Source organism: Echinops telfairi, unplaced genomic scaffold, assembly GCF_000313985.2.
Source record: "Echinops telfairi isolate 266 unplaced genomic scaffold, ASM31398v2 ScPeMD7_1;HRSCAF=3_0, whole genome shotgun sequence".
In the NCBI taxonomy this organism is placed as follows: Eukaryota; Metazoa; Chordata; class Mammalia; order Afrosoricida; family Tenrecidae; genus Echinops; species Echinops telfairi.
The window spans coordinates 59,958,069-59,969,175 of NW_022103896.1; the positions used below are offsets into that span (position 1 = coordinate 59,958,069).

The following is an 11,107-nucleotide window of genomic DNA, read 5'->3' on the forward strand; positions in this document are numbered from 1 at the left end:
CCCGGGGCGCTGCAGCTGCCCACCCGCGCCCTTCACCACGCCCTACCCTCCCTCCTCCCCCTCCCATGCCCTAAAACAAAGGAGTGGTGCCCTCTCCCCCCAACCCCCCTACTGCTCCCCAGGACTAGCGGTTTCTCCAAGTAGACAATATGATAAAATCTGCCCCATTCTTTCCCCCTGCACTGTTTCCACCCATCTTTCCAACACCCGCTATGGGACCGCGTTGACTTTGCATTTTTCTTTCTCTCTATCCCTCCTCCCAGTTTTCTGTTTTAACTAGAGAAGAAATGAAGGATATTACAAAACACTTTACACATCGTTCCTTAACCCCATGGAAGGGAAACAGTTAAGATCACCTCCTCCCTCCCTCCCGAACCCTAATTTTAAACCTGGACACAGAATCAACCCCCCACCTAGGGAAGGGCAACTTACCTGCTTTCTACCTTTTAAAAAAGAAATTCTTCTTTCGATACTGATATACCCAAGGACACCACCCCTTCCTTTGCCTTCCCACCACCCCTGGAGCTGCCTCCATCCTTCTTCGCTTCTGGGTTATCAAGAACGTTTTCCTTTTTTTATAAAATATCTCCCAAAGCCTTTTTAAACTCTAAGAAAGAAGGTGAGAGGTGGGTTCCGCTTTGGGGCAAGCCCTAGGGGAGGAGGCGCGATGCCTTACCCATTGCTGTTTTAGCCATTGTAGGGATGTGCAGATGCTGAGCGAGCAGCGAAGGCAGGCGGAGTCTAGCTACAGCAGCGGAGAGAGCGACAGAGAAGACTGAGTAAGGCACTGAGTCTGCAGAGTGGGACCGTGCGAGAGAAAGAGCGAGAGGCAGGAGCCCATGAATAATTATCACGTAGAAGCTCAAGCAGATTGGCTCCCAAGGTCCCCTGACATGACTCCCGCAGAGTCAGAATCTCTGAGCATTAAATATTGATCGGCCAATGGTGCTGAAGTACAAAGTACCAGAATGCAGTTTGAAATGGAAATTAGTCCTTCCCTGGCAGCTCCCCCCATTTGGGGGACCTGATAGTACAGTCCAAGTCTGGTGGAGCCTCAGCTCAGAAGCCTACCAAGAACTAAGAACTGGGCTGTGCCTGACTGGGATCCCTGAGGCTTGACTTTGTCCACCTCTGTGTCATTGCATAAATAGAAGCTAAAAGAAGCAAGGGGCTTAGAGGCCCGAGAAGTCCTCAAAATATGCTGGCTGTTGAAAACAGCTTCAACACTGTGTTTTTGCCCCTTTATATTTTATCTCCCACTTTGGGCCCTGGCCCTAGTAAGTTCTAGTCTTTGGACCCTACACAGGGCTATGGTGGCAACTCAGGACAGACTTACATTATTGACCTTTATTACCTAGTACAACTAGACTCTTGAGAATCTCTCAGCAAAGGGAGTCTTGGTATTTTCTCCTCTGGGCACAGAAGGAAGGGACTGCTTGGGGATAGCGACACACAATTATGATGCTCTGGGGACTTGCTGGAAGAAGATGAAGGTTAGCCCTCCAGGCCTGTTTCCTGACATATGGTAACAATGCTGAACCAGGTTCTCAGGCCATGGTGGACTTGCCGTCTGGGGAGCCACGGGGGCATCTCACGATGCCCTGAAAGTGTAGGACTATGTGGATTGGCTCTTTGGTGATTTCTCGGTGTTCTAAGGAGAACCCCGTACACTACAAGCTTAGTGGAGATGAAAGGGATGCTCCGGGGTATTCTTTTTCTCAGCTACAGAGACTCCATTGATCCAAGAGAGGGAGGGATGTGTTCAAATGTCAGACTCTGAGACCAGTTGCCGAAAGCGACTGCTCATTTCAAACAAGGCTTTTAAAAATTCATTTCTTCTCTTTTAATGAATGCCATCCACGAGTTCATTTTGCTCTGTAAAGGAATGTGATTTATTCATTTGTTCTTTGTCCCCGGACTCATTTACCATGTGCTAGCCTCCGAGGTGAAAACAGAGAGCCAGGCAGGGGACCTGCTTTCATGCAGCTTTTAATCACTGCTCGCTCGTGTACCCTTTTCCTGACGTCACTGCATCGTTCCACAGCCTGCGTCTATGGTTTTGCTGTGGTTTTGACATTAGAAAAATAGTCAAAGAACCACCAGTTCCTATGGACTTAAAGATGAGAGGTCAGCAATGTGGACATATACAAAGCCCTTTGAACCCGGGAGGTTTTGTTTCTTACAAAAATGGCTAGGCTTCTGCTCCTGAATCAGATAGGTTCTTTGCAGCTCTCTGCCAAACTACACGTCATATATTATTTCATGAATAACAAGAGGGTGAGACGAAAACCCCTGGAAACCAGTAGGACACTCTCCTTGGTGCTGAAATCTCTTCATTTGTTAACATTTCAAGGCTTGTTAACCCGTGGGCAATTTGCTGAATGAGAAGAAAGCCGCTGAAACGGAAGCGACTTTGACTTGCTGAGTCATGGGGGAAAGAAAAGGTACAGTGAGGATCAATAAAATGATTTCTTAAGGAGGATTATTAAAAATGATCATTCTTGTCATTGTACCGATCTGTGACTATGACACAGCAAGAGAGCAATATGGAAGCTGGCAGGGCCTGGGAATAAATAACCACCCTCTCCCCTTAGATAGTAATTTCCACTTTAAATGTGAGAGATAATTCCCTCTCAGTGGACTGCTTACCAGCCAGGAGATGAGGGATCTTCAGCTCCTCTCTGTGACTAATATCTTTAAAGTATTTCTCATCTCCCATCCCACCCTTCCCCTCAGGCTGTGTGTCATCTCTACACAGCCTTCAGGGTCCCTGGAAAACAAGGGCCTTAAGTCGTTGCATAAATGTCTTTAGAAACGGCAACTGGCAGTTGAACAAGATCTATCGCACTTTTGATCATTATGGGAGAAACAAAACAAAGCACGTAGCTGCACGAATGTCATTCTCTGGTGAACATTACCAATTGATGGGTAGAAATGTGAAAGGAAGTTCAGGTTTCACAGGGCAAGTGTGAGATGTGTGAATCTTTTCTAATTCCGTCTTCCTGACTTCTAGTAACTTAACCTCAGCTATGCTTGATTTTCAAATAATGTCAAGTGGAGAAGGGGTAGGCTAATCTGATTTGTTATAAAACAGAAAGAGAGCAGCTTATCATCAATTGGTAAGAAAAAGTAAAGTTCAAAGAGCTGGCTTACAATCAAGTATAGTTTTTAAATTTCCTTTGAATATCGCAATGTGCAGTCATATATCTCAACTGGGGAGGATAGGGACACAAAAGGAGAAAGATAACATTTCATATTTTAAAGTTTATTCAGACACTCACTCATTTAAAATATAAGCTTAAGTAATTTTAGGTCTTCAGATTATGGAAACAGACCAAGTTCATTGTCTAAAATATGTAAAATGGAGGATAGCTAACCTCCACCCCTTTGAGGAATTGTTACTCATTTTGGACTAAAAAATTATCAAACCGTGTTTGGTTGCTAGCAACAGAAAATCCACTTCAAATTGGTTTGGGCTATAAAAGGGGTACATGTTCATCTACCTGTAGGGCAGAATGGCCCCTGGCTTTATGGAAGTGAGAATAAGTGTTTCTTTGGTTGGGATGTGATAGGTGGGCACACAAATTAAATAAATCATTAAGAATAAATAAAAGTAAATAATTGACACTAGATCTGTAAAATTTAAATAAAGACAATACTACCTATCTGTTAGTGTTTTATCATGTATAAATGGCCTAAATCACCATGAATACTTAATAATGCATGAGTATTGATTTTGATGTAGAAATTACATAAAGAGGCTTGGTTGTGCTTTGTTGACTATGAAAAGTCATTCGACTGTGAATTATAACAAAATATGGATAGCACTTAGAAGAATGGGAATTCCAGAACTTTTCTTTGTGCACACGTGGCACCTGGACATAAACCAAGAGGCAGTCATTCCAACAGATCAAGGGAACACTGAATGATTTAAAATTAGGAAAGGTGTGTGTCAGAGTTGTATCCTTTCACCATACATGTTCAATATGTATGCTGAGCACATAATTTGAGAGCTGGACTCTATGAAGAATGTAGCGTCAGTGTTACCGCTCTTTCAGAATTTGTCTAGCAGGTTTTCTGTTCTTTTTTTTCCTGGAAAACCCTAAAAAAAGAATGTAGCATCAGGATTGAAGGAGGGCTTATTAATAATCCCTAACATGCAGATGACACACCCTTGTTTGCTGGGAGTCAGAAGTACTTAAAGAACTTGCCGACGAAGATCAACAATTATATTCTTCAGTTTGTATTACAACTCAGTATAAATGAAACCAAAATCCTCACAATTAGACCAGTCGACAGCATAAAGGTAAACAGAGAAGATTCACGTCAAGGATTTCTTTTTGCTTGGATCCAAGTCAATATTCATGGAAACAGCAGCCAAGAAGTCAAACAACCACCTACATTGGGCAAATCTGCTGCACTAGCCTCTTGAAGGTGTTGAAGAGCAGGGATGTCACTTTGAGGACTCAGGTGCTCCTTCCTGACTCAAATCAGGTGAGCCTTGCCTTTCTTGTCTCTCGCTCTGTGATCATCGGACCAGTGTGCAGCTGCCTTGCTTGTTCTGTGCCTCAATTTAAAGGCTACACTGCCTGTGGGACACCTAGCCTGTGGACTGTGTCGCTGTAAGTTGAGGTCCCTTTAAGACTTCTCTGGAGCTGGGGACTGGCGGTTGGTGACCTGCCTTGTGATTGGCTGCTGTGCTGACATAGCCTAGCTCTCTCTACAAATAGAGGAAGATCTGGCATCAGACAGATTTGAAGGACTGCTAGTCTCTCAACTTTCTCTCATGGATGTGAGTTGCACTGGGTCATTTGTAGTGCTTTCTAATTTAACTGTTTATTTCTTGTATTACATATTTATCTGTATATGATTTAACAGTTCATTTCTCATTATATATATCTAATTATCTTTATAAATAAATATATTAAATTATCAGGAATTTGGTTTTATCTCTCTAGAGAATCCTGTCTAACACAAGCATCATGTTCCTTAGTAGCTGGAATGGTGCGACTTTGTTTCCCATGTTTTGGACACACAAATAGGGGCAGTCAGCTCTGGGGAATGGGCATCAGGTGCGGTGAAGCAGAAGGGCACCAAAAAGGGGAATGTCCTCCATGAGATGGATCCACCCATTGTCTACAACAAAAGGCTCAAACGTAACACTAAACATACAATGATGTGGAAAGTGACACAAACGATTTGAACATAGTGAAGCCAGAATGGTATTTTCAATCTCCTTTCTTTGTTTCATTTATGTTAGAAGGGTGCACTAGGGAGTTTACTAGGGTTTTGTTTATTTATATCCTTGTCCATGGACAAACAGTAGCAGGTAAATGAAACTCACGTTAGTAGAATTCTCTTGTCAAGTTTTGCCTTTTTTATTGTGGTAAAATATACATAGCAAAACATTTTCAATTCAGCAAGGCTTGTACACAGTGACATTGGTTGTGTTCATCCTGTAGTGCAACTATTTCTTTTGCAGTTATTGAACCACCATGAACAGGAACCCAATACCTCCTAAACGGTGGCTCCTTTTCCCTTCTTCTTCCCCCCACTTGGTCACCATTACTGAGCTTTGGTCTATATACATTAGCCTATTTTGGGTAAGTGGAATAATATAGTTTTGCGTGTGTGGCTGATTTATTTCACTCAACATAATGCTTCCAGGGCTCATCACCGAGGTTGTACATGTGCCAGAGCATTGTTGGCACTACCTCTTTGTGTATGCTGCATGTTGTTTATCCATTTATCTGTTGCTGGTCCTTTCAGATTCCATTTTTTGACTGCTGTGAATACTACTGCAATGAACATTTGTGGAAGAATTTTTGTTATCTTTAGCAGCAGTAAGTGTATGTGAAAGAAGTGCTAACAGAGACGTTAATTACTGTGGGTTTGAGCCTATTGTGTATTATCTCTGAGCAGTAGCCTAAGGTGTTGATTTCTTTCCAAACTGGAGAGGAACAATTCCTAAGGAGGATTAGTAGGTTTTATCTAAACTAGTAATATGACTTTCTGATATTAACAATCAAGTGCCTAAGAAAAAAAATTCCTAAGTAATTCCTGAAATTTAGTGAGATACAAAAACAATGTTTGAATAAAATTAATTACTTTTTTTCTGAACCTTGGGTGACTTTAAGGAAAATGTGAGAAATAAAAGTCATGGTTTTTCTCTTTAAACATTTTTGATGACTTTCCCCCTTATTAAAATTTTTGAAACAGTTATGTTGGTATATAATCCACATACCATACAATTCAGTGGTTCACACATATTAAAAAGAGTTGTGCAATCATTCCCACATTCAATTTTAGGGTATTTTCCTCATAGTATTCATTATTATTAGCTCCCTATTTCCCTTCAATTTCCATGGCCAGAACTCTTAAGAAGCCATTAATCTGGTTACTGTCTCTGTAGATGTAGCTATCCTGCAGTTCATACAAAGGAAAATAGAAAAAAAATTCCAACAACAACACAGCAGGAAAACAATCAATCCAAATGAAAATAAAACCAGAACAAATTAAAATGGGTCAAAAGGGAAAACAGATGATAAGGTGCTAAATTTTAATCTAAATGCATCTGCTTTAATCCAATTTCCAATGTATTCTGTTTAATAGCGAGGCTGCTCACATCCATGGTCAATGGCCAGATGGGATTCTCTGGAGGCTTAATCCATGGGAGGGCACTGCAAATGGATCTGGGGGTTTACTGTCACCCATAACCTTCTGCAAACTGGATGCTCAAAATTTAAGTTCCATCCTCCTCTGGTTTTGGATTTTATTAGTCAGAATTTTTGGATCACACAGGCTGGTATGCTTCTTCCATGTATATTTAGCTGATACCTCACTTAGATGGTTGCTTGTTTTAACACAAAACTTTCAGACCCCAGAAGCTATTCTTTCGGTTACCCAGGTACCATCTGATTTCTTCACCACACTTTATGAAAGCACCCACATCTTCAGTGATCTCTTTATGAGGGCAGGCATCCAGTACAGCCGTGCCATAGAAGTCATTGTTCTGATATTGGAAGCCATCATTTTTTAGGTGGTTGGAAATTAGGGGTATAATGCAGGTATAGTTAAGGATCTAGAAATACATCTAAAATAGTTCTACACTAAAAATACTGAATTGACTAACTTTTTGATTATTTTGCCGCATTTAAATTTTTACAACTTTCTGAATAATCAAAAGGTTTCAAGGTTTACAATGAAATTTATATTGTTCAGGCATTACACGAAGTGCTATAATTATTTCTGAAATGATAAGTGAACACATTTGTGTTTTTCTTAAATCAGTTAGGTTAAAATGAAGAATGCTTAGTTAAGCATGATCTTCCTATCTGTACATAGAGTTTTCTTTATATTCAAATGAGAATTGTACATATTTGTCACTAATAGAATCCGTCCCTGAAGCAAAAGTACTTGTTGAAACCAGTAAATTCTGATGGCTTCCTAATTGAACTGTGATAGGTAGATTTATTTGTGCCAACTTGGCCAATAAGAACATGTGGGATTCGTACGTTGGAAGGCAAAGAGATAAATGGCTTGGTGAGCTCTGAGTCTCTCTCTCTCTTGCTCCCTGGTGATCAGATCAGCATGCGGCTGCCATATCTGGTTCTCTGTCTCAACTTGTGAGCTCTACTACCTGTGACACCCAATCCATGGGTTGTGTCACTAGAGCTTGAGGTTCCTTTGAGACCTGCTTAGCTACATTGCTCGTGTATACATCGCTTGTGCTTGGGACTGTCAGATCCTGTCATATGGCTGACTGTTGGTGACCCGCCCTGCTGTTTGTTGCCTGTGGCCAGACTACCTGCATTGCCCTACAGAAGACTCAGCTATCTGCTACCTTGACCTTGGACCCAGCAGCTCTTACGAGTTGCAGGACTTCCAGTATATTAACTGTTTCGTGGAAGTGAGTTGAACTGAGCCCTCTGTACTGATATGTGGACTTATTAGCTGTTATATTCCTTCGTGCTGTATATATATCTATACCTAGATCCATATCCATATCATCTAATCATCAGTGTCCTGATTTTGTTTCTCTAGAGAACTTTGTCTAACACATGAACCTTTCTGGAAATGAACTTGCTCTAATCCTAAGAAGGATTTTCCCATTAAATCAGTAATGTTGAAAAAATATTTGCTGTCTTGGCAGAAACTACTATTACCGCTCCCTTCTCTGTAGCTTGATTTACAGCTTGAGTCCAAAGGGAACATTAGTTGGACCACATTGAAGCTGGGAACGGACGCCCCTTGGGGTTTCGCTCAGTACTCCAGCTGACAGCACTCCAGTGAGAACACGGAGGGACAACACAAAAGTGCCTGGAAAGAAATCTCGGATAAGTATGACTCATCATCTATCTTATAAGTCTTATTTTAGTCTTTATGTAGAAGCCTTACTATGAGTGTTGCCTCCTATAGGTGTTCCAAAAGCCTTATTTACCTTAAAGTGCACGCTATAGGAGGAGGAATCCGAGAAGAAGCACACAGAAGCACTTTATGATACTGCCTTCCAGGGCAATTTTCCCATTAGTCCTTTATTAATTCATTCTCTGACCTTCTGAACTCTGACCACTCCCTTCTTCATTTATTATCAAATGGAATTGAATTAATAGCTGTCGGTAGTATTTTTTAAAAAGTTATTTCATCAAAAATTCAATATGACAGTAACATTAGCCTTGAACTCAACTATAGACAACAGAATCTCATTCCATTTTGTCTCATCTTCCCACATCTTGAATGACCTCTCCTTTTCCATTGCTTTCTAAATCCTAGCTTGGGAAATTTCACCTACGTTTTCAGCCCTTCAAGTTAGCAAAAATGAAGCAATACTGTGTCTGGGCAGCACACGTGACTTTTTTGTGGTAGAAAACAACCTTCCCTGTAGATTTATCTTAAAAATATTTTTAGAAAGTGCAAGCAATATCCTTCCTAGGAATGAGTCAAAAACCTCATATATACATATATTTGTGTCTTGTATATTCACATAAAAATGTACTAGTGTATTAAATTTCCGTGATCAAGTGTTTCAAATGTACATACACACAAAACGAGAAGCATATCGTGAACTTACATCAATCAAGTTCAAAATTAAGACTGCATTGCTTTCTTTCCTTGTTGTTTAAAAACATCGCTAACATCTCCATGGGGCATCGTGTAGCATTCACTTCTACATGCATCCAGGGTATCAACGAGCAGGAAAAACTCACATTAGATTGCAAATGAAAAAGTGGTGTATTATAGCAGAAAACAAGCCACAAACCCGGATGCCCAGGAGCTTCTTAGCAAGATTCTGTTTGGTTGACCCTCACCGGGCTTGTCAAGACTTGCCGACCCATACTGACATTCTGGAAGAAAGATTTTTGCTTGACTTGCCCTGGACATGCCCAGACTTGTCTAAGCATAGTCACTGGTCTGATCAGCAGACGGTTGACATTGATAAAAGGATTACAGCTCTCTAGGCAAAGCAGGAGTGAGCCAAAACCAAAATGGAGTTAGCTCTGTTAGATTTCTTGGATGGCTTTCCCCATTTCTTTCTTCTCAACTCTGAAAGAATTCACACAGCAGAAGCACTTTTGTAAATCCAAGTAACTTTTATGAGGAAAAGGGAAGTTTCGGGTAGTACAGTCTCAGAAAGTACGTGCTCTCTCTGGAAAGCATGCAAGGCTGTATGGCGGGGGTGTGGGAGAGTTCGTGACTGAAAATGGCCAGTTCAGGGCAGCTCAAAAAACCACGTGGAAAATGTCCAGAAAGCAGAGTCCATAGACCCAAAAGAGGAGCCCAGAGTCCAAGAAAGAAGAGGGTGCCGGGGCTGCTATCCACACCAGAGAAATCCCACCCTTAACCTGAAAGCGCAAGCAGCCTGCCCTCAGTCTGGGCTATTTATCCTCTCCTATCCCCGCTGGAGGGGGTGGGGTGGGGGATGGGGCGTGGTTGAGGGTATTGGCTGATCTTAGTGGCTGGGTTTAGGTGCATGCGTGACGTAATGTTGCTGGTGCCTAGAGTGCATGCCCAGGTTGACTTTCACCCGTGCCTAGGTGTCTTTGGTCTGAGCATGCCCAACTTTGGATTGTCCCCATCGGCATCTAATTGTGTGCCTGATTCATTTCAAATGCTTTTATTGTGACATGGCCAGCTAATTTTCATTTAGCATAGACATTTGGTGGAGACAACCCAATTTATCCCTAATCTTCCTACCTATCAAATCTACTCCTAGGCTAGCCACTCTAGATATGCTTACCTCATCTATATCTGAAGCGCTTATTCATTCCTTCCTTTTAATTCCCTCCTTTAATAAACAAATTCTTCAGAAATTATTTGATCACAATATCAATCACCATTTTAGGGAGAGTGCTTTCTTCTGAAAGGACTTAGATTTATATTTCCAGTGTATTAGGTTACAAACGATACGCCGATCTCGAATATAACTTAAGGAGAACATTTATTAAGTCTTACAGAGACAAAGACATAGAAAAACATCATCTGACTGAGGGAGGCCATTAGCACAAGGTCAAAATGGCATCCGAGGATTCCCAGTTGGGATGCTAGTTAAATAGGCATGGAATAAAGGAGCTGTCACAGATTCGTGATTAGTAGCAAATCAATACATCACAGTTATAGGTGGGGCTACAGAAGCAGGAACAGGGCCATGATTAGGACATGGACATTATATTAGAATGAGGGCTGGCAAGATTGGGCCAGGTCTTCCAACAAGGCAGTCTGGACAAGATTGATTGGGCAAATGTATGTACTGTCCCCCATAAGTTATGTCCATCTGGGACTCACCCAGACAAGCCCTGAAGAGACTGCCTTTCCTGGGCTGGCTGCATAAGAGTGGATGTAATCTACTTCCCAAGGCACTCTGCCTGAGGGTAAAAGGATCTACATCCTTGGGTAGAGGTAGAAAGCATTCAGTGGAGGCTGAATCTATGTGAGGCTGATGCAAACTGGGGTGCTCAGAATGTAAACTGTAAGACAGCAGTAAGATGGGTGTCAGAAGATGCTGGAAGAAAAATGAACTGCATTTCATTGCTTTTGTTCAGAGGTTCCTACGTTGCTGTGGTTGTTAGGTGCCATCAGGTTGGTTCCAACTCAAAACGACCCTCGCCAC

At 41.7% G+C, this 11,107-nt stretch overlaps 1 protein-coding gene and 1 pseudogene across 1 annotated transcript in view; one reads left to right on the forward strand and one right to left on the reverse strand.

Moving 5' to 3' along the window:
* STMN2 (stathmin 2) overlaps positions 1 to 833 on the reverse strand; it is a 60,130-nt gene extending 59,297 nt beyond the window's left edge. The window contains exon 1 of the mRNA XM_004697505.3: positions 677 to 833. Within this exon, the coding sequence (XP_004697562.1) occupies positions 677 to 695 (19 nt within the window). The 5' untranslated portion in view covers positions 696 to 833. The remainder of the gene's footprint in view (positions 1 to 676) is intronic.
* Positions 834 to 4,038: 3,205 nt separating this feature from the next.
* LOC115868770 lies at positions 4,039 to 4,105 on the forward strand (annotated as a pseudogene).
* The last annotated feature ends 7,002 nt before the right edge of the window (positions 4,106 to 11,107 follow it).